Source organism: Haliaeetus albicilla, chromosome 9, assembly GCF_947461875.1.
Source record: "Haliaeetus albicilla chromosome 9, bHalAlb1.1, whole genome shotgun sequence".
NCBI classification, from domain to species: domain Eukaryota; kingdom Metazoa; phylum Chordata; class Aves; order Accipitriformes; family Accipitridae; genus Haliaeetus; species Haliaeetus albicilla.
In genome coordinates this window covers 16,571,178-16,594,921 of record NC_091491.1, presented here as the reverse complement: position 1 = coordinate 16,594,921, position 23,744 = coordinate 16,571,178, and the positions used below count along the sequence as shown (strand labels likewise).

The window sequence follows — 23,744 nt, the reverse complement described above, 5'->3', positions numbered from 1 at the left end:
TATCAACTGGAAACAATTGCTTGTACCACCTCCTTTCCCTAATTTTTGAGTCTTCCTTCCCCTCACTAAAAAAAAACCAAACAAAAAGTCTAACAGCTCAGAAGGGCAAAATGATGAGTGTTAAATCCTGCTCACTAAAGCTAGTGCTACTAAAGCTCTGGGACATTTGATGATTTTTTTTTTTTTTAACTGTGTTGAATTCTGGAAGATTTTTCAAACAAGCCTTTGAAGTAAGGAACATGTATTAGTTTGGAAACAGAGAAATTAATCCTTTAAAATAGTTCTTCAGTATGCATTTAATTATCTGTGTGTATTCCAAATGCTTTTAAGGTAGCAAAGGAACCTAAAGATTTTTAGCAAATATATGCTGCTTGGATGGAAACCCAAGAATCTTAACAACTGTTTTCTGGGGAATGTCTTGGCTTTTCTTGGTCTATGTAATTTATATCCGTGCGGGCAGTTTGATGTCACTTTTTGAAGATTCATGATTTTTAGTTTGGTTTTCTAAGGCAATGTGACTTTGCAAGTGTTTCAGTTGCTCCTGTCCCTGCCAGGACAGCAGGGTGGGCAGAGGAGGTGTTTGGAATCCTGATGCAGGAGGGGACAAAGAATAGCAGTTTGGGGTGGTTTTATATTGTTAGTTTTTGGTCTTGTTTTTAAATAGGTCAGGGTTCAGAGTTTTTATGGTACGACATGACATGTTATTTAAATACATTAGATTATTGAGTTGCTGCATATCTCTTTTGAACACAGTGACTAATTTAAATCAAATTTGGAAGGGATGGGGGGGTGTCCAAAAGACAAATTTCTGCAGTTTTCATGAAGGTAGATAACTGGCTAAAGTTACTCTGTTAATATCATCTCCCTTTCCCATCCCTATTCTATGTACACATATTCTTCTAAATAAAAACAACAGCAGAATCTAAGTTGTTGTTACATGTTAGAGAATCCTCACAGGGTTATAGTACAGTAATCTGTTGAGAATCAGGCTTCATTGTTTCCACGGCTCATGAAACTGCCGGAAAACACAAACATGAGGAAAGTGTAAGTATACAGCAGTCTCAGTTGGACAAACACTAAAAAGAGAGCCCTGTTATCAGTGTGTCAGGACAGCAGCAAAGACTTCTGAGTTTGTGATTCCTGAAAACAGAAATAGTGTTCTTATCGTAGAAGAAAAGCTTTAGTACAGTTTAAAACGGAGCAATTAGGAAGGACAGCAGAAGGAACAGAAAAATGCATCAATACCTTCTCAGAAATCCCTGTGAAGTAGTTGATCAGATTTAAGATCTCACTTGATAGCTCATGATGTGTTCTTGCAAATTCTTTTTTTTTTTTTTAAAGTGGGATTGTGTTTGACTGTTCCAAAGCCACATAATCCACTTACTGCATTGACAGAGGGAAATCTGTGTAGAAGGGTAAAGTACTGTTAGGTGAGAGATTTTCTTGTTGTCTGGGTGAGGAGATGGTTTCACTGTTCACACTTTTTCCTAGTTGTTACTATAGTTCCCTAGGGAAAAGGGTTTGATGCACTCAACCTGTAACATTTGGGGAGCAAGCGGTTGCAGGATGGGAATGCACATTGATCAGTGTAACAGGGAATGTGGTTTTATGCATATTGTATAAAATTTTATGGATTAATATTTTACTTTTAAGAAGTACTCAATTTGTTTTAAGAATTATTTTTTGAAATTTGGCAACTCGCTGGGAGCAGTGATCCATTTACTGGGGAAAAACTCAGCTCCTTTGAGGTTTCAGGTAAAATTTGACACTTGTCTTCTTCGGTGCAAACTGAATTTTACGCAGTGCCAATGACAAATGGGGAGTTATTGCTAGATTGCTAATAAATATAACCCTATTCAGTTTAATGTTAAAAAAACAGAAGAAAACCCAACCTTCAAATAAAAGGAAAGCCTGGTGAGTCCCACAGCCTTATAACTAGTATCTTTTAAGAATTAAAGTGTGAGAATTATCTACATAACAAATAGGTTTTCGGAAAAAAGCCACGTGGGATTCATTTAAACAATCAATTTTTCATGTTAGTACTAATGTATTAATTTAGTAAGAAACGATTATGTTCGTGGGATCCTGATAAAAAAGCTGGTATTAATGTGGCCTTTTGACTCCCATCTGAAGAAAAATAGGAGCCAAAAAATCACATGAACCACCAAAAAACCACTGTGATAAGCATCACAGTTCAAATATTTAATTATAATGGCGAAGTCACGTAGAAAGGAAACAGTGGGTTTTTGTAAAACATATTTATGTGAACACTAGTGCTGTATCTCCTCAAAATAGTAAGACAGAAGCAGAATACAGGATAAAATGTAGAGACTAATTTTGGGTAAAAAGAATGCAAGAAGTGCTTAGACTTAAATGTTTGTGGTCAACAAATTAATTCTGGAGGGTTTTATGGAAGATAAATAAGAATACAGTTAAACAGTATACTTACGCAAAACTGACTGCAGGCTACTGCTGAAAGAGGTATCCAGTTTCTCCTCCATCCTTCTTCCCTCGTTTTCCAAACTTCGTGCTCTTGCCAGCATAGCAACAGTTAACATTTCGTAGGAATATATTCTAAAATTGTGAATATATCATTTTTCAACTGGAAATATTTCCTACTTAGAAGGGGATGTCTGGGAAAATATATGAAGTATTTGAGACCAAAGTAGAGAAGCAGGCATTCAAAGGTGATTTTGCTGGTAGAGCTGAACTTGGTGACAGGAATGTAAATGGGGGCACAGACTCAAGAACGAGGGAAGGGACTGGACGGGACAGGATGGGACCTTCATTTGGGTCAGCTGAAGAAAAGGGATGTGCAGGGAAGTTAGTTGCTGGCAGGGACGTGTTACTCTTCTGGCTGAATCTGCGGTCCTTGAGGCACAGTCATTGAAAGCGAAGGAGAGGAAACTGCACCGGTCAAGATCTACACGATCAGGGTTCTTTCATTGGGACCGTGGGGAGAAATTAGCCTTCCTGAAGATGTGAAGGAGAAGCAGAAAACTTGGTTATGGTACGGTCTGGCTGTGTGGGTGGAGAGCTGGGGATGGTTGTGGTGGTTCAGGCTGCTGAGGGGTTGTTCTGCTCTGTGAACTTCACCTGATGCCTGGAGATCACAGGGTGGATGTCAAAAGGACAAGTGGGGATTTTGTACTGAGTAAAGGAGAAGATGCCAGAGGGGAGAAGTAGATTTGGAAAGCAAATGAGAGCAACTCTAGTACTGAATGTAGATGGTAATGAAAGTTGACTTGTTTATTCTCAGAGGGGTGTGTTGGGGTGGGAAAGAACTACATTTTTGAATAAGAAAAAACCATACAAGTTAAATATTAGGGAATGAAAAGTATCATGTTCAAGGATAGTATTGTTACAAAATCTAATGTGTGTAAATGCAAGCAATTGATAAGATGTGGATTTTGAGAGTGTTCTGGGGGAGTATGGCTACACAGATGCAGTTGTTTGTGCCCTGCTCTGGGCTTTTGGCCTCAAAGTACTGGTCTTCACAGGTCTTTCTTCTGCCCAGTGTGGTGTTTTTATTATTGCAGATATATTTATACCAGTGTTTGGGGGTTTTTTTTGGGGGGGGAGGGGGGGGGTGACAGAATTTAGCCAGGAATGGGTATAACTTTTTTTCATAACTTTCAAGGTTAAGACATCTTGCCTTTTTCTCAGTTATTTTAAAGGTTTGATTCATGAAACTGTGATCAGCTAAATTCTGGATTTACAAAAAGTTAATTACAGTTTAAAATTCTTGTTACAAAACTTTGAGAGTTGTGTTTACTAGTATCTCACTGAAAAGGTTAAGGCGAACTTGATTGTCATATTTAAACAATATTGTTTGATTAGTCCTGTGCCTCATGACTGCTGCCAGCTGTCCACAGGCAGCCGGAAAATTTTTTCTCTCATCTTGATATGTAAAGTGACTTTTTAAGGCAATGCTTTTCTTGCTATTCTTCAGAGTGTTAGATTAACTGCAACTAGAAATGAAACATTGGTTATTTGTGCTTTTGCCTGCTTTGCTCTTATGAACTGACTGCCAGATGGCAGTGAGAAAGAAATGCCTTTGTACCTTTGTCTCTGGGCCTCACTACCTTGGTGAGCCTGGAGATATATCTCACAGCTATCTTACAATATATTTTATATACATGTATAAGGATCAGACTTTCAAAGCTGGTCCTTTTTATCGAATCTTTTTAAAAGCATTGGTTGTGATTCAGTTTTTAGAAGATCCTCCTTGTTAAATCCAGGGCAAGTGGAAAGTCCCTGTAGAAATTGTTGTGTACACGTAACCAGCCCGATATACTTGGTAGAGCTTGAGACCAAGCTGCTTACTGAAGTTATGCAGAAGTTCAGGCAGTATATCTTACTTTATATTCTGATACCCATAATGTCTTCTAGAAGGATTTCAGCTAGCATCAATACTACTATGTTTTGAAAGACTGGGTACTGTGAGAGCTTGATGTTTATCCCAAAGCAGAAAATACAATGGGAAAGCATTTTTTTGTCTTTGTCACGTGTGAAAATGATTTGAATTGGATTTAGAGAATGTTAGAAAGGAAATTGAAACACTCTTCAAGGTCATCTTGGAGCTGAGAAACCACTGCTCTGTTTCTTTCTGTATCATTGAGAGAGGCAGCACTTGATTCAGAGTCTTTGCAAAACTCTCTGATTACCCTTTAGGTTTTAGAGAGAGTATTGTCCACTTGAAAATGCACTTGCCTTTCAAAGGTCAGACAGGACAGGCCACGAACAGGATGTGTCTCATAGCTGAGATAGGCAAAAAATTGGCATTTAGTACATGCGCTTTCATGAAAATAACCTGCTAATATAAGGCAGGGTTTTAAGAGGAAACAAGGCCAAATAAGCTACTGTTGGTAGTACTACAGTACAGTCAAGTTTTTAAATTGTGATAGTTGAATTTTCATGAAGTGTTCTTTCTGAGAATAACTAGGTGGCATTTTAGATGTGTACTCCTTTACTATAGTTATGCTTTGTGTATAATAGTTATCACCAAGTAGAGTAACCAAAAATCTAGGTCCAGAGAAAGAGGCAGTGTGATTGACTTAGTCTGATTGCTAATTAGAAAAAACTTGACCAGGTGATTTTATGAAGACTCGTGAGGTTGAAACTCTATACTCAATTTTTGGTTTACTCAATGTATTTTAAAATACAATGGTGGTGTTTCTTATTACAGGGATTTTACCCAAAACAAATAACAGAAACCTGAATTAAATTATGTTTTCTGTATGCTCCTATAGATGATTTTGCAAGTAGCTTGAACTTGCTTACATTAGACATTTAATGACATGTATGAGGGATTTCCCCTTCAAGAATGCAGTGAAGTTTTTTCATACTTCATTAATTTTGTGCACTTAAATAGAAATACAGGAGTTGCATCTTGGTGCTAAATATGTGTGGTGGGTTTCTTTTTTTTTTTTTTGGTAGTGAGTCTAAGCCTGCAATGGGTTTCCAGTTATTTCCTTTTGTAGACATAAAGCCACAATGTTTATTTTTTTAATTTTTTTCGGCGTATGTGATGTGTTACCCTGAGCCGTGGTTATTAATTGACAGATGAGTTACACTATGATGGCACTTAAAATGCACAACATGTATTTCTGAAAGCAGTCGTTGCTATAGCAACTTTCTAGTAGGTCACTGGCAGTGTTGTGTGTGAGTGTGTGTGTGTATGATTTGGCTGTTAATGCAGACTAATACTGATAGAAAAATGAGGAATGTGAGAGTCAGAAAGAAGGTAGCCCTTCCCCCCCCTCTGTCCTCTCCCCTCAAAAACAGGGCAAAATAATTTTGTGGAGAAAATGCTTACTTTTAGGATATTGCATGTATTGGCAAGAAACTGGCTATCGTGTACTATAATTAGATGTTTTCTTTCTATTTATGCAAAGATTATAAGAAACTCCAAATTGCCTTAATCTCATTCTGCTTTCTCTTTGATATCTTTAGGGTTTGGTTAGGAAAGGAATACATATTCAATTGATCCAAACGCAATGTGTTGTATCTATTGAGCATGAAGATCTATTTTTAAAGACAAAGTACATCTGTATTACATGCTGGAAGTGAAAATTTTGAGAAATTGCTTCTTTTTCCTCATTTGTAAGATCTTTCAGAAAGGTACAATGCATTTCTGTAGCATTTTAGGCCAATGTAAATCTTGTGGTCTCATTCTCCCCTGGCCGCTCCTGTCTTTTCCCTAGCACTAGTCCTGTGCTCATGTGAACAAGGAGTGAGCCAGTTCAGGGAGCTGATCCAGATAAAAACAACTTGAAAACAATTTAAAAAATTGCTAGGTGATTTCCTGAATTGTGTAAATGGGCAGAAAGCCGCATGCCAGTACAGCCACAGGAGGGGGGAACCATGGTAGCTGCAGTTCAAGTCATTGTGCGTGGATGGTAGTGACTGGGATTGTGAGAGGGGCTGAAGATGCTATTGCCCACTGACTTTCTGGTTTTAGTTTGTTTTGAAACTTAACAAAAAGTTCTGAGCAGAGGACTCTCTCCCAAATTCTTTGCATTTGTATTCTCTGAAATAGTTCTCTAATAGTCTCTTCTGGGTTGGTGGGGGTTTTTTTGTTTTGTTTTGTTTTTTATTTTTACTGCTCTAATTAGAGAGCATTCATATATATCTCTTTTAGAGTGATCAACCTATAGCCAGGCCATTATTTTCAGTCTTGAATTAACACTGCCTTAATATATTAGAAGATCAATGGCTTAAGGTAATGCATTCTAGATTGTGATAAATGAAAATGATGTCAGGTGTAGCAAGTATTTTATGATATCGTAATCTACTAGATTTTTCTCAAATGATAGTGTTGTTTAAAAAAAAAATAAGTATAATAATGTGAACTTTGTTTTGTGTTGCCTTTCTTGTTCTCCAAAAGAAATGAAGAAGCCATGCTGCATTTGCAGTAGAATCAATGTGGTAGAATTGTTCCGCTGTCTGGATGGGAGCAGTGAGAGATCATGGTAAGGAGTGGAGGGAAGGCAGTAGGACTTTAGCTGCTTGCTGCCTTTTCTTACAGTGTCTCCCGTCTCTCCATTCACTGGTTTGCTGAGGGCCAGACCAGTGTCAAAGCTGCCATAAAGAAAGGAGCAGGGACATGTGGCCAGGAATAGGAGGAAAGAGCAGGGACTATGTTTTTCACAACAGCAGCCAGTCAGATTGGTTCAACCATTGTATGAAACCTCATCCCAAATTCTACTGCAAAATAAAATCTCTGTTGGTGTTCCTCCCTGCCTCCCCCACCCCGCCCTGGCCCTGCCCTGATATGTAGTTACATTCTCTGTGTTTAGAGAACTTCATTTGTGAAAGTGCTAAGTGTTGATTTAACCCTTGGAAAAAAGAACTTCCTTGCCATTTTTTAGTATTTAAATGACTGTTGAATGCTTTATTAAATGTACTCGTTTGTACTGTGTACTTCGGAAAAGCTCTAACTTTGCCTCAAGGGTGAAGGCAATGCTTATAGATTAATGTTTAAATGTATTTGAATAATTTGTAGGGAGATGGAGGTAGGACCAGGTACAAGAAAAATGAAATCTGTGTATTTTCTGTAAGGATTGTTCCTAGAGGAGATGTTCCCTTATTTAACTCCTGGGGTTACAGTTTTCAGTTAGAACTTGTTCTTGTATCATGGGAGTTGAGAATCTGTTTAAGGAAATGCTTCAGAATATTCCCACTCTTGCTCTTACAGCCTGACAGTTTCAATTGTCAGTTACCATATGTATTTTTGTTTTATGTAACTGTGTAAAAGATACTGAAAATCCTCTTCCTATCCTTCTGAAGTGCAGAAGAAAGTGTCTGCAAATTCTGCAACATTTGAAACTGTATACTCTGATCCCTTCTCTGCAAAAATAAAAGCCAAGAAATCTTACAGGGGAAAATAACCTCTTGTGTGGATCAGCTGCTGGAATTTCCCCTCTCACTGGAGAGCCTCAGCTCCTGGTGATGGCAGTTTCTTTCTTCTGGAGCTTCTGTTAAGTTTCACTCAGTTTTACTAAACAACTGTGCTGTTTCTATTTTCAGTGTCTTGTATTTGATGGTAGAGGTAAGACAGTTCTTTTCTAGGCCAGAGGCTTTTTTCTTTCATCTGTTAATTTCTCTTTTTTTCATGTTCACCAGCAAGAGATTTGTAAGGCTGTCTATAACTAAGCAGAGGGTTGATATTAGCAGGCCTGTTACAGACTATCATTGTAACTAAGCAGATAATTTTGCGAGTAGCGTTTTTCTGTTTCAGTTGTTGAAGATAGTGTGATACATGGTCTGTACACTGACCTTAATTTTGCTATTCTTCTCTTCCCCTGAACAGAGCTGTGACCTTCAGCAGCTGAAACCAGCCAGATACCCCTAAACCCCCAACACAGTTTTAAACGAGTTTTGGTTGTATCGGGATAGCCTCAGGATTCCAGGTTTTTCCTTGGTCCTTCGGAGATGTTGGTTTGTGCAGCAGAGCTCCTGTATTCCTGATTTCATCTGTTAGCCTGTTTTCTGTGAGGCATCTCACTGTGGCTACTCTGTATTTCTAGTCTATTGGTAGTTAATCCTTGATTTCCTTTCTCAGTTCACAGTGGAGGTTAACTATCTTTAGAGATATGGGGAGAGGGGGAGAGGTTTGGCTGCTTTTTTTTTTTCTTTTTTTTTTTTCTTTTTCCCAGTGGAAAGGGAAAGGGTTACTGTTTGGGTTGCTGGAAAAGCCCATGTTCTAGCTTTCCAGTACCACAAGGTACTCTGTTTGGGTATCTTTAGAAAAAGAAAGCAGTCTGCCAGTTTATGCTGGAACTCTTGATGGCTTCATTACCAATGTCATGGAGCAGCTTTTATCCAATGGCAACCTTTCCAAGTGAGGCAAGATGTCTTCTTTCTTTTGTCTCTTTAAGAGGTCCATTTTGGCTAAGCATTATCTGAGGTATTTCATTAAGCCCAACAGCTGCATTAGTCCAGTGAACTGTCTTGGTAAGTATCTCCCAGATCAAAAAATCGTCCTTGTCTAGGAGGAAGGACTGCTGTCAGTGTTACTTGAAGAAAGCACTTTTGCCTAGGCTTTAAAGCTCACAGAACAGTAGCATGAAAAAGAATGATGCTTGCTCAGGCACAGTCACACTGTTTACAGTTTTTGTCATCTGCTTGTCTAAGTAGCTGTTCAGAAATAAAACAGATGCTCCCATATTTCTGTAAGCAGTGCAAAATACAATAAAAAAAAAAGGAGCATCAGTGTTCGCAACTTACAGTCTAGGTATCCAAGTAAATTGGTGACAGTTTTACAGTTTGAGTTGTTATCATGACTTCAAATAAACGTGTTTGTATTGAGTCAAGAGGAAAAACAATCTTAAAAGGCAAAGAGGAAGAAGGTGAGAAATAAGTTGTTGTATGGTCAGTGGAGTTAGTGAAGCCTGTTTTGGTAATCCTGTTATGTTCTTTACTCCAGTAAATCCACTAGTTTACCTGTGTCCTTGCAGGTTCCTCATCCTGTGTGTAGCACTACTATTGCAGTATCGTGCATCACAGAGCAGGACATGTGGGTGATGGGCTCTGAGCTGTGTGCCTGATAAACATGACAAATAGTAGCTCTCCTGATCTGGCCCCTGCCTCCACCCTCATGGGAGCGCTAGGCTCAGCCAGTGCTTATTTTCAAAAACAATCTTTTGAGATAACCTGTCCTTCTGTCAAATCTGTTTGCATTTGGCAACATGTTCAAAAATTGTCAAGAGATGGAGGGCAAACAGCCTGGTTGGATGTGAAGTCCTTGGGAAATGAAGCTGAATGAGCTTCTTGTCCAGCTTATGCATTGGCTTTTCTGTTCTTGCCTCTACTCCTTGTAGTTCAGGTAACATTTGTCTGTTTTTTCCGTTTGTCCAGTTTGGAACTGGGCTCTCAACTGCTTTCACACAGTGCGATTATCTTCTTCCATCTGTACAGCCATCATTTCTGTATCTGGAGCAATGAACAAGCAATGAAAGAGATACTATTTTTTGCAAGCATTTTTTTCCAAGAATGTTTCCTTTTTAATGGATTTATTGTGGTGTGCAAGACGTTTTTAAACAGCAAAGAATAGACAGTTTCACCCCCTGCTGATTCTTCCTAGGGTTGTTGACTAACCAGTATTAATTTCAGGGCTAAATGATAAAAGCTTTTCTTCAGGATTATTTACTGAGCTAAAAATAAACCTTGTTCCCAGGTGCTAATTTGTCGTTTCCCTAGTGATATTTGCATTTTTGGACTATTGCAGAAGTATTTGCAATTTTACGTAGTACTTGGTAATAACTTCTCTCCTATTTCTTCTTATCATTTCATTGATTTCTTGTGACTAGTGTGTCAGGGAGGTCATTAGGGAATGGTAATGAATAGCCAACCCTGTTTAGCTTATCTTTAATTTCTAAAGACCTTAGATTTGTTTCTTCCCCTGGTGTCAGAATCCACATCAGGAAAGGCTTGTAGGTATGGGTAATGTATTTTTTTAGGTCAGTTGACATTGCTTTGAAAAAGTAGACAAGCTTCTAGATCACACTTCTTTAGCTGGAAATAAAATCACAATCCTCAAGCTCAGTACAGGTGGAAAGCAATTAACTGCTGTGAGCTCTGCTGCAGTGGGGGGAGGATATGGAAATCGGTATTGCCTGTGGGGCAGAGAGATAAGTTATAGGGATGGAGGAAACTAATGTGTAGTAAAGCCTCTTTCCTTTTCAAGTCAACTATTTAAAATGATTGTGAATTTTTGATTTCCAGCCATGTGCTTTCCTAAGTCTTTAGGATCAGGTTTGAGAACTTAGAAGTGGAATGGTTTTGTTCTGTGAAGTGTTTTGCTGGTAAACAATTATTTCAGTGTTTGCTGCTAGTCCTGCTGCTGTTTTTCACCAGTGTAGTTTTGGGGAAGTCATCCTGGGGCTTTGGTGAACTGTGTTAATCTGGGATCTGTGGACTTGGGTTTGAATTTTGACTGCAGTACTAGGCATTTATGGTCACTGAAACATGTTTGCAAGGCGTTTTATTCTCAGCTCCAACATGGTTATATGTGTCTGTTGGAAAAATGTGCTTTTCCTCACAAGTTTGTTGTGGTGGTCTGGTGGTTTTAAGATTGGAGAATGAGAGGAAAGTATTTTAAGGTATGCTTTTCCAGCAGAGGTTTTAACTGTATAGCTAACATAAGTCATAAACTGTTCCATTTGTAATAATTGAGGACATAAAAGCAGCAGCAGTGACTATTGGTGTACATTTCAGCGATGTTTGTTCAGCTTGTTCAAAATGTTGATATATTTTTGTGTAGCTGTGTCTTTGGGGAAAGTTCTCTTTTGATCAGTGAAGGAGTGCAATGATGAGTGCCCTTGTAGCACACGCTGTGGTTCTTCATATGCTGCCTAGACATTATGGCTTGTTTGAATTTCACGTTGTTGTTGGCTTTTTGACAGTAGGTGTGTTGGTCCGGTGGACAGGAAACACCGGCATCAGTGTAGGCTCTGGGAACAGTTTGATAGACAAGTGTTTGCTTGGTGTCACACATTGGATGACTTTGAAAGAATATGAGTTTTCAGACTACAAAATAGATGTCATCTGTACATTTTAGGATAAGAATAGGCTTGGTTTCTCTTTAGAATCTCTTTCCTTAAGTCCATCAGGTTTTCAGCATATTCATGGGTCTGTTCCAGTGCCTTTAGACTGAGGCAGTGTCAGGTTAGGATGGATTGAAGGTATTTAGTAGCATATGGATTCTGGAGTTACTAGTCTTTTAAGTTCTTAAGGCAAAATATTGTATCACAGAATGAGAAATTGGTGATCTGACTTAATACATTTGTGGTAGCATTGATGGCTTTGATGGAGGGGTGATTTAAATAGTGTAGTTTATAGATGCAGTTTAATTCGTCTTGAAGATAAGTGGCTCACTGAGTAGTAAAGAGAGATATTCTTTAATGCGTTCTGATGTTTTTTGTTTCATCTGTTGTACTTGGATTAAAGAACTGCCTGGCTTCTCAGTCTTGGGGAGCATATAAAGAAGTTCATACAGTAAGAGAATAGGGTTGCTTAGTTTACTGGGAAGAGAACTTGAAACAAGTTTTTAAGGCAAAGAGGAATCAAGTCAGAGTTGCCAGCTTCTTTTGCTGATTGTCAGGGTTTGGGATTACTTATAGCTCTTTCTTTGGTATTTAGGACGTGGTGGGATTTAAGGCTTGGGTAGTTTTTCCCTGAAAGGCTGCAGTCGTGGATTGTCGCAGAAGAGGGATTGTAGTGGTGCAAGACATAGGTAAAGGCTGTCTAGTTTGTTATGGGGCTGGGTTTTCCCACAAAATTGTTGGGGTTGGGAGGTAGGGTTTGATTCTGTAATTAATCGATATATATATTTCTATTTAATTACTTTATTGGCTAACTTAATCTTTTCTGGTCTACCTCTGCTACTTTTTTTGGCTCTTGTTCAGTTTTAACAAACTTTTTTTAGGAACTTATCAGGTATTTGTAATTTAGGTATTCTGGTTAATGGATAAAGGAAGGATATGGAAATTACTCCCTCTCCATGGTACACCACTATATTCTGTCAGTACTCCAGCAGAGTGTCAAGAATCAAGAGTCAAAAGATCTGTGCTACTATGAGCTCTTTTGAGGAGTCCCTTTTATGTCAAGGCAAATGTGATTTCCCCCCCATCCCACCCGCAAATAATTTACAGAGTTATTTGGGCTAAAAATAGTTAACAGTGGAAGGAAGGCAGCTTTCTTATGATTTCTGCTTAAATGAAAAGCATCAGTGGAACCCCTGTCCACTTAATGATAGTACAAGTTAAAAATGGTTACTAAAAGCAAGGGTATTTAGACTGCCTCACTGCAGAAAGATAGCATTAGGCTACTACAGTAATGCCTATTGGATATTTGCTTATCCCTTTAATAAATGCAATCTCTCTTCTAAGGAGCTCAAAACACAAGGGATTTAATAATTTTTAAAAATCTACATACCCTGGTGCAGACATGAAGATTGTATTTGATTGAGAAAGGAACCTTAGTAAAACAGGTGCCAATTAGCTACATCAGGCTGAGTGTTAAGCTGAATCTCCAACCTGTTAATAGAGAGGCAGTAGTACAGGAATCCACAGGGTTTTATCATATGAACATTGCTGAAGTCCCTGGACTGGGAAAAACTGGTACTCCGGGATCTTTCTGTTCCTGGACTGATAGCGCTAAAAGACTCTCGGCCTAAAACTTTGTAAGGGTTATCTCTAGAGTAAGTACAAACACTGAGTAGCAGCTTTCAATACCTTAGTCACACCTAGATTATGTCCAGAAATCTTTGCTGTTTGGGGGACTTGGATCGTGACATCTTTGTGAGGACAAGGATCCTGACAGGTCTAGCAACTAGGAAATTGATGGAGCTGCTTCTCAAAGCCCAAGATGGAGCTGCTTGGAGTCCAAGACGCCTGGTTTTCTGAATGAGAAGTTTTCAGAGGTGGGAATGCTTTAACGTAGTCCTTCAACGCTGCCGCTTTCTTTTGGAGAACCATTATCCCTTTGTGTTCTTTGGAGGGTAGGGTAATAAAGGTGCCTATCGGGAAATTGGTAGAATATTACACTTTAGAGTGGTCCTACATTTACTTGTACTTGATACATCCAAGAGTGTTCCTGTATTGACCATTAAATAGTCTTTGTTAGCAGCTGTGTGAACCTAAAGAAGTTTTTATTTTAGTGACCTTATTTTCCTCAAGCCTTTGTGCACGTCCCCCTAAAGTTCATATTGGTACCAGAATTAATAATTTCCCAGGGTTTTTACTTTATATGTGACTTCAAAATGCATGTTTTCTTTGATAATCTGGACAAAATGTTCTGCAGTTCTTCTTGGCTTTTCTCATCAGAGTCCCATATGAGGAAAAACAAAAAGAGGAGACAAAGAAACAAATGCCCAAAGAACAAAAACCTGAATCATTCTGAGTTTTTTCCTTTATTCCAGCGTTCTGCATGTCAGGCTCTGCTTCTTTTTGTGAAAATTGGTTTTATTGTTGGCATTTTTCCAGATGCAATGAATAATAGAACACCAGATGTCCACTGCTGAGAAAAATTACAGATGAGTAAACACTTTTCTGAGGTAGCATAAAAATCTATTAGCACTGCTTCTAGTGTGCCTGTAGACTGTGTATGCTCTTGGCCTGTTGTGCTTTGTGCTGTACAGAGATGAAAATCCAGAGCCTGTGTGACCATCTAAATGTGTTTGACTACACCAGGGATTCCTGCCTTCCTCTAGATGTGGATTATTTTGCAGGATTAAGCAGTCACTCACTGAAGTGCTTGAGTGTGTATTTAATCACTGGATTTAATTTTAATTATTGGCACACATGGATTTGATTGAGGGTAAAGTCACAGAAACATTAGAAAAAATGGGGGGGGGGGGGCAGTGGTTAAGAAGGGATATCAAGAGTTTGTGTAGTTCTCACCCTTTTCCCTCCAGCAGGCACAGTTACAGTTACGCCATGTTTTCAGACCCAAAGCAGGCTGTGTTCCCAAAGCCTTGTCTGTTTTTCCCCAGCTGTTTCAATCTCCTAGGAATAAGCTTTTACCACAAACTTTGCTATATTTGTTGTATGTGACAAGTGTGACCCATCTATTTGGGATAAGAAAAAAAATCTTGAGTGGTGGGTAATTCACATTTGCTTGAGCAAACTATTAAGTGCTTCACTAGTCCTTATCAAGTTTTTCTCAGTATCATACCTTGCTGCAGTTTAAACCTGTTGCTTGTCCTATTCTCACGGAGAACAAGAGTTTATTCTCCCTCTCCATTGCCTTTGTAGCAGTTTTTACATATTGGAAAAGAAGTCATCCTCCTTCAGTCCTGTCTGTGTCCAGCAGTACTCTCCTGTTGCTTTCCTATGCAGGAGTGTTTCTGAGCCTCCTGGAACCCTGGCTTGGCCCACTAAAATTAACTCTGCAAAACCCGGAAAAGTTTTATGCCATTTTAGTGAGCTGAATTGGCTTACTAAGAAATCTCCTGAAAAGGAAGGCCCTTTTGGGGGGGAAGCATTTCATTGTCTTGATAACTATCTTTTAAAACTTTATGCTAAGGTATGGTGAATTATGCTGTCCATACCATTGTTCAATCTTTTGCAAGTTTTCATTGATTGCTCAGTCTTTTGTTTGGAGGGTGATTCCACAGTTGCTAAGATAGGCAAAATCTCTCTCAACTTTAAATTTGTCCCATGGGCTTTTTTGTGACTCTCAATGCTCTTGCATCATCTTAAAAAGATGGGTGAGCTTATCTTCTCAAGACTCCTTCTGACTCTTGAAAATACAAGTGCAGAGAAGTAGAAGACTTCAAGGATCCATCTACTCATGCTCACAGTTTGAGGATAGTAGAACCTAACTTTCTAGAGCCCTTTTTATTATGTGCATTTTATGTTTGAAGCAGGTAGGTAGGAGGCTGCTAAATAGCTGATGTTATCCTAATGAACAGACGGCAAGGAACAAGTTGTTAATTTAGACCTTAATGATCCAGAAATTGGACTAGCATTAGAACTTGGTGCCGTAACTTTTAGTTTTGTGCGATCAAACCATAATTATTTGCCTTAGGAGTGACGGAGTGCCCGTAGCCCCCAGTGATCTCAGTCACAGTTGTGAATGCTCAGTGCTGCAGAAAATCAGGTCAAGTGTCTCACTGGGTGTCCTTAGAGTGAGGAGCAGTTATGTCTGAAGAGTCTGTAAGAATAACAAGGGAAAGCAAGCTTGTTTTCATATGCTCAGTACATCAAATTTATTTTTATTTAAAAAGAACCCAATAATTACAAATTGAAAAGGATAAAATTTCTGTTCTTGAGCAAGCCATATACAGGCACTCATTTGCACAAAGCATTTGATTAGTATCTTTAGTATTAGCTGTCCTAGGTATTATAAGAAAGCAGTATATGATAGTTTGGTTAAAAACTATTGAAGTAAACACTGGAGATGATCAAACAAAATTGTCTGAGTGATGTGTGACATTTGAATCAACTACGCTATTATAACCATGGTTAAAAGGTTATGTCAGCTTTCCTGTGTAATCCTAGTGTCAGCGCCCTGGCAGACACACACAGTACAGGAATGAGCTGCTACCTTCTGGAAGCAGTAGCAGAAGATACAGGAAAAACTGATTGGTTTTGGCAGTTCACACATTTTTGAGACAGAAAACTAAGTATAGAAATGTGGTAGTATGACTTGGAGGTTTTTGTCATTTAAGAATTTTATTCCCAGCTCTACAAGAAGTGATTTGCATAACCTTTCAGTGTGAGGTCTTGCATTTGTAATTGTGAAGAGCACAGGATAATATTGCACACTAGAAAGTGAGACTTCAGATTATTTTTCCGGCTGACTGGGCAGGACCTTTCTAGGCTAAAAGTGTTTGGTAAGAGGAAGCAGCAACAACTGTTTTGCCTGTAGAGTCAGTTCTACATGTTGGTGCAACTGTAGTGTGGAACTGAGGAGACAACTGAAATTGAAGGCAACGTTAAACAGACAGTTAGGGGTTGCCATGAGATAATTCTTATTCCTATGTGTATATATATAACACGTGGAAATATCTTTAAAACTGGAAAAAAAAAAAGAAACTTTAGTGAATGATAGTGGACATCTACTAAATACTTCAATTTTGTGTACAGTCTCATGTTTTTGTTCTTGGCCTCCTGTTTTTCTTGTATTACACACATTAGCTCTGTGAGCTTGCTTCCCTTTTTTAATGTATTAACTTCTTACTGACATTTTCTGAGGAAAAAACAATTGTCCATCCTCAGCTTGCTGTTCTGATGACTCCATCGTTCTGAAACCTAGCCAAACCGTGTGCCACTGTTCAGAATTGTCCCTTTACTGCAAAACAACGTATGTCCATGTTGCTCTTGTACTGGGGAGCCCAGCAGTGGGCACAGCGCTCCAAATATGTCTTATCAGCTCTGAGTAGAGGGAAAGGTCACCTCCCTCGATGTGCTGGCAGTGCTCTGCCTAAAGCAGCCCAGGAGATGCTGTTGGCCTTTGCAGCAAGGGCACATGGCTGGCTCGTGTTCAAGTTGTCTACCAGGTCTCTTCTGGAAAAGCTGCTTTGCAGACGGTTGGTCCCAAACCTGTGCATGAGGTTGTTCCTTCCCAGGTACAGGACTGTGTGGTTCCCTTTACTGAACTTCATGTGATTCCTCTTTGTCCATTACTCCAGCCTGTCCAGATCCCTCTGAACGGCAGCACAAGCATCTAGTCTATCAACCAACTCTCCCCCCCTTTTTTTTTTTTGCTTTTGTTGTTGATGTGCCTTTGTAGGTTGGGAACTGCAGGTCCTACTGGGTATTAAATGGATAATAGCAACAGCAGAGACACACATTTGGGGGAGGGATGTGGCATACTAATAATAGTGTCCAGTATGATTCTGAAGGATGTAGGAAATGAAGCATTGCCATGTTGCACTAGCCTAGTTGTTCCTAGTATTACCTCCTTCTATCACAGTTAGACTGGATTAAGAATATTGCAGACCATGTATCAGCAGAGTTTGCTATGTACTTCAAGTATTGAAGGAACTCACTAGTGCTTAGTGTTAATTTTTCTATCACTTGGACTTTCAATCTTGGTTTAAATACTTATTAAAATGTAATAATGTAAAATTTAGATTTTGTGTAGAACTTCAATGAAATTATCTTCAAGATAGGCTAAATAAGCATTATGTCTTGTTCGGCCTTAAATGATGCTATGTATTTTCAATACCAGAGCTGGAAGATGTGATTTAATTTGGCTTTCAGTTCAAGTGGCTGCAGGGTCAACATGAATTAATCAGTTTCAAGTTCCAAACCTGCAGCAGAAACAGTAACATATTATGCTTACAGAAATACATAATCCAAAGCAAACAAAAACTCCTGAGTGATGAAGAATGTATCACAACATTTGATAAATTTGTTATAGGGTTAGTTCCTGATGACTGTTTTTCTAGTTTTGCAGGATTTAGAATTGCACTTCCAATTTCTAAATAGTATTTTTTTTTTTTTTGCTTTGGAGATGGGATAGCTGGGCATGAAGGATTTAAGTGGTGTGCTCAAGGCCATGCATGGGGTTAGATAAAGCAGTAAAAGGCTAGAATTTATCTGTGTGCATGTAAGATCCTCTTTTCTCTCTCACCTTGTTGATCAAACCTTTTGGAGCTCTGTCTCAGTGTGCAGCATGCTGCCTTCTAACAGGATTGTCGTTTGCTGCTGATGCAGGCCTTTTCCTGCTGTCGAACGCTGTTGTTGGGCAAGAATATTGAGGGGACAAATCTTGTCTCTAAAGTGAACATGAAAAACTTGAGGTTTATGTGTTTTGTTTTATGGTGCTGTGTAATGGCATGGCACACCATCGTGTATTCTAGCTTCTTGTCTATACAGGCAGTACATTTGGAGTTCTTGGATTTCCTTTGGGCCATAATGGGATGGAGAAGTGTACTGCTTTACCATTTTTCAACTTGCAAGAAAAGACATAGCAGGGAGCACCCAGGGAGAAAGCAAAGTAATTTTAAATGGAGAATGAAGTTATGACGTATGGGCATTACCAATTAAGTAGTAGAAGATACTGCTCCATCAGTATGAGCCATTGTTTGAATACATTTTGCACTCGGATGAGACGAGGTCACCTGGTCAACAAGGAAAGGGTTTTGAATGGGAGTCATTCAAATACCAGTTATCTTTTATTTTGGATATCTTCTAGGCAATGGAATTAATAATGATGTAAATCTTATTGCTACATTGAGGATTTGGGGGTTTTTGTTTGCTTGTTTTGTTTTGAGTTCAGCTTTATAAGGTTAGTTGAACTTGATTTGGTTGTTGCTACCAGGTAGTTGCTTGGAACAACTCTGTCAGCTTTCAGGGTTTGTGTCAATCTGTTTGTTTGTCGTTTGGCTAAAATGGGTAGATTACTTCAGCACCAGAGAGGCAAACAAACAACCTAAAGACTGCAAAAGGTATGGGTAGCTTTTCATGTTAGTAGAGACTTCAGAAAATATTGATGGAATGCATGTGTCAGATTCATTGTTGTAAAAACTGTAGAGCCTTTCTTAAACCTAAGCTCATGATGAGATACTTATTTAAGAAAAACTATCATAAAACTGACAACTTCCCCCAAAAGGCCTTTATTTATTTATTTTAAAGCAGAAGTTTTATATTATGGTCATTATGTCTGCCCTGGTTATTGTGCATGATTAAAAAACAGAAGCATAAAAGAGAAATGTTTACTTGTGTTCCCATTGTATGTTTCAGCTGAATGGTGTCTTCTAGTGCCTGCTTTATATTCGTCTGTAGGTCATTTTTAACTATGCCAGCATAAATTTGTCACCTTAAAATATACATGTGCAGGTTTAAAAAGCTGCAAACATGCTAACGTCATTAAAATTGGGATTGAATGAAAACATCACACTTTTTTTTAAACTCCTAAAATAGAAGCACTTGACTGCAATTTAAAGGACAACTTCAACTGTATTTTGTTTATTGTAGTTTAAATAACCCAAAATACAGAAGTATGAAATGTTCCTCCCCCTGCTCTTCTCTTCCCCAGGATAAAGGTGACAAAATGGGAATCTGTCTCAAGCTTTCAGGATTTTTTTATCAATGGCTTTATTCTCAGTCTGAATGAGACAGAAAGGAGGAGACTTTGTCTTTCCTGTTTATAAGAACATCATCTTGAAGAAACAGGTATTTCTTTTATTAAAACCAGAAAAAATGTGAAAGTTCACATTTGTGTAGTCCATAAGGATCAATGATTTTTCACAGTTGTCAAAATGAATTTAATTGCATGACTAAATTGAGAACACTGTTCCAAGCACATCCAGCTTTTCATTAGTCACTATAGGGCCTCATTTTATTTCCAAACCAAGCCTAAGTAACGTGGGTGATAATTTAAGACTGAGTTTTGGAAGCAAGTGGTGGTGTTTCTGTGAGCATAGAGGAATGTAACTGTTGAGGGAAGTTGCAAGGCAGTTATCCCAAGACTGTTAAGGGTTTGCTAACTTCAACTGAGTATCTGAGTTATCCAGAACATGTAATAGCCGGCAGGACTGTAGTGGACGTGTGAGGGATATGGCTGATGTGGATTGTGTAATGGGGCGGTGCTATTCCATGTAATGTAAGACTCAACTTCTGGTCAGTCCCACAAAATGAGCAGGATTGTGCGTTTTCTTTTTGGGCTTCTGGTGCTGAGCTGTTCATTTTCTAGCTCATTAGTATTGACAGTTCTTATATTTTAGCACTCTTCGGCTTAACACTTGTTAAGTGCCTTTATTAACACAAGACAGTAGATGGGCAACTTTGTCATCTTCTAGATGGTCCAGCCTGGACCTAACCACATACAGATGGGTCTTTTCCAGCACTGTTTTGCAGTTTTCTGTTTAGCATAGGGACTGTGAGAAAATACCACAGGACCGTGCAGTTCCCTGTGTGTTAGGTTGTCTGCCATTATCACTGTGTCAAGGCTGTGGGTCCAGCCTCCTTGGTTCTTCAGTCGCTTCTGAATGAAACAGCTCTTCTGTTCTCTTGGCTCTTCATAACCTTCACTACATACTTTCTTTTAGACCAGGATTTTGCTTTTCAAGTAAGTTATCTCTGAGCAAGTATACTTTTCCTTGTGTGTGACAGCACTTCCCTAGAGCAGTTGTATGCTGCTGGTTGCTATATCTGAGCATGCACAGCACACCAGTTGTGAAGGGTGATAACTAGGTTAAAAAAGAAAATAAAAAAAAAAGAAATTCCACATAACAGTTGTGCAGGATGCCTTAAACATCTGTGGAAAATCTCTCACATGAAACGCACATAAATTTTCTTGAACTTCTTTTGAAAGTTCTTCTGGAAAGGAAGATTGATGCCTATTATCCTGCTAGAATTAGATAATCTGAAGATCCAAAATAGATGGGTTTCCTCTGAGGTCTAGTTAGCATATGCAAGAGTGTGTGTGTGTGCGTGCTTGTGTGTACAAAAAAAAAATACTTTTTTCTTCTGATTTAAACAAAGGGAAGGTATTACAAAAATGTGTACATCTAATTGTCATGGCAGGAAGAAAAAATACTTGCAGGAACTTAATCAAAAGCTTTCTTCTTCTGTTTCAGGATTTTATTAAATATTCTTTTTAGGTTATACCTAAATATTAATAATATTTTGTGACCACCAGAGTGCACGTTGTTCCGATTGTAGTGAACCTCTCCATTTCAGAGGTCTGAACATTCCCTTTTTTTCTTCATATAGGAAATCAACTCAAAACTTAATTCAGTCTGATGCTATGTTTCTTTATAATAAATTCTTACAAGTGTCTGAAATGGCTGCTTTATGTTGTTGTATGGGTGTGTCGTTCTCCTGTTAAGAGTAATTGCATCCTTTAAAACATAGTAATGACTAGTGTCTCTAATGAAGAAACACTGTTAATGGAAACAAGTTATGGAAATAGCACAAATAGCATGTCATATAACATTTTAGTTCATGACAAACTCGGACAAACTTGTGTCTTGCAGTGAAACTGGAGAGCTTTTACAGCAACCTGGTGTGCTGGCTGTGGAAAATGACCCCCTTTAAACCATTAATGTTAGAGTGATACCTTTAATTCCAAACAAACTTCTCTTTTGTTAACATTTGTTTTGCAACAAAGTGGCTTGCTAATGATACCTTAGGAAAAAAACAGCCAATGAGATGGCAGTATATAGTGAAAAATTTAAATTTATTGATGAGACACTGTAAGTAAAACTGTTGGTGGCGCAAAGTAGTAAGTACTGGAAGAACTAGTTGTATGCATCCATGAGTCTAATTGGAACTGTAATAACTAGAGTCAAAAAAGTCTGTTCATGCTGTACAGTTATGGTTTTGGTAAATAAATACTGATGTGCATATAGTAGGATGGCAAATAATGCTTTACATGTTGTACTGTTTTGCTTAGACTGGTGCAGTTTTATTTAGATACTGTGTTTGGAGCAGGTCATGTTACCTCTTCCTGGCTTGATTTTCCTGCTGTCTTGTGCAAAGCTACTAGAGCACAGAAGAAACTGCCCATTGAGAAGAAATTAAATATTTAAATAAAGGAGATTTAAAATATCCCATGTTTTAAAAATATGAAGTTAAGTCCTTGGTATTCACTGCCATTGCTCAACTGCAGTCCTCCATGTGGATATTTATATTAACCCAGGATCTGTAAAAGGGGAGAATGAAAGAAATTATTTTAGTTTCTCCAGAACTTGCATTTCTCTTATGTTTTATTACATCAAAGATTATTGCATCTGTCACACTGTGCCATTACTGAATGATAGTCACATCTGCTGGCATTAGTAAACTCCTTGATTAGTCTTCTGGGTAGAGAGATGTTACTAGTGGGTGTAGTGGTACCACAGATGAAGTCTAGTTTATTGTTTAAACTTACAACTTTGGTTTCATCAGGTTAAAATAGTTTCTGTTGCAGTTAGACATTTGCACAGCTTCTGACTATTCTGTGAAATTCAGTCACATAAAACTGTGAACCAGTGAGTCTGACTGAATAGGTGTAGTTCCATTGAAGGGAAAGTTGTCAGAAATATTATCTTCTACCTGTTTTATTAAAACCTGTATGATTTTAGGTGCAGATCTTTTGTCTTGATTCAAAACTAGGAAAGACTCTTTCTCATGAAACCAAACTTTTGTCTTGCAAGTTTAATCTGTTGTATGACTAGAAAATAAATGCCTTAAATCTAGATTGTCACATTCTCTGATTGCTTAGGCTTATATATTTATCTTGTTTATTTAAATTTTCTCAGAGTTCTGCTTGTGTTTTTGCATTAGAGTTACCACAAACAAATATGGGAGGTAATGCAAAATACTTTGTGCAGTTACAAAAAAAAAAAAAGTGAAGTTGCCTAAACAGAATAGTAAAATCTGAATGCAAGAATATGATTAAGCTGTTTTGGGGGTATTCATTCTAAATTTCATGTGGTTTAATAGTGATGCTACTTAAAAATTGACCATTTTTGTTTACAGTGCTTTTTATTCAATGTATGACTATTTTGGAATCGCATCTAACAATTTTTTTCTCTTTTCAATATTTTACAGACTGGACTTTGACATACTTTTCATGAAAGAGGTTTCCAAGTAGTTGTCTTATAATAACTTTGAGAAGAAGTTCTATGTAGCTCTTACTTTCAAGAGTGCTGCAAAAATGATTACTTCAGATTTGCCAGTACTACAGTGAGTATATATTTCTCTGTATATTTGAAATCTTCAGTTTTAAAAAGGTTGAAGTAAACAGAGAGGTGATTGTGAGGATAAAGCACAAGCTTGAGAGAAGTGCAGATTAGTATGACTGTTCTAGGCCTCCTGTGTTTTCATATGCTGAAAAACTGTGTAAAAAATCAAAACACTTAATCTAAAAAATATTTCTTTATATGTATGGAGATTTAATTTTGCTGTGAAAAGCAAAACAAGATCTTTGCTACTTTTATGCTTCTGAATGTTGTGAGATTTCAGACATGTGTATGGGTTTTAGTCATAATTGACCATATTTGTGTATTCCAGTTGTGTACTCTTTCTTACAATGAGCTGTATTTATTGTGCAAAATGCCTTTGGCTTCTGCAGTTGAAGACAGCAAGTGGCATTAGCATGTTTTGATCTTGCTGGGAAATAGGAGTGGCTTATACAAATGGGAACATCACTGTGCTGGGTAAAGTGAACTATTGAAAAGAATAGAGTGGAAGTCTATGAGGGAAGCTAGAGAGTAAATCAAGTAGAGTTAAGAAAGGAATTTTAGAAACGGGAACAAAATGGAGCTTTATTTGATGTGGTGGGTTGACTGTGGCTGGCTG

At 38.2% G+C, this 23,744-nt stretch overlaps 1 protein-coding gene across 7 annotated transcripts in view; it reads left to right on the top strand.

Annotated features, from left to right (window-relative positions):
* Positions 1–23,744, top strand: part of STAG1 (STAG1 cohesin complex component) — a 202,188-nt gene that overhangs the window by 20,566 nt on the left and 157,878 nt on the right. For 5 of the 7 annotated variants that reach the window (XM_069791855.1, XM_069791854.1, XM_069791852.1 and 2 more), the window contains one exon: positions 22,995–23,129. In XM_069791855.1, coding sequence (XP_069647956.1) covers positions 23,101–23,129 — 29 coding nt within the window. In that variant the 5' untranslated portion in view covers positions 22,995–23,100. Of the gene's footprint in view, positions 1–6,955; positions 6,975–19,494; positions 19,632–22,994; positions 23,130–23,744 lie in introns of those variants that run through there. The other 2 variants (XM_069791851.1, XM_069791856.1) reach the window with 2 other exon arrangements.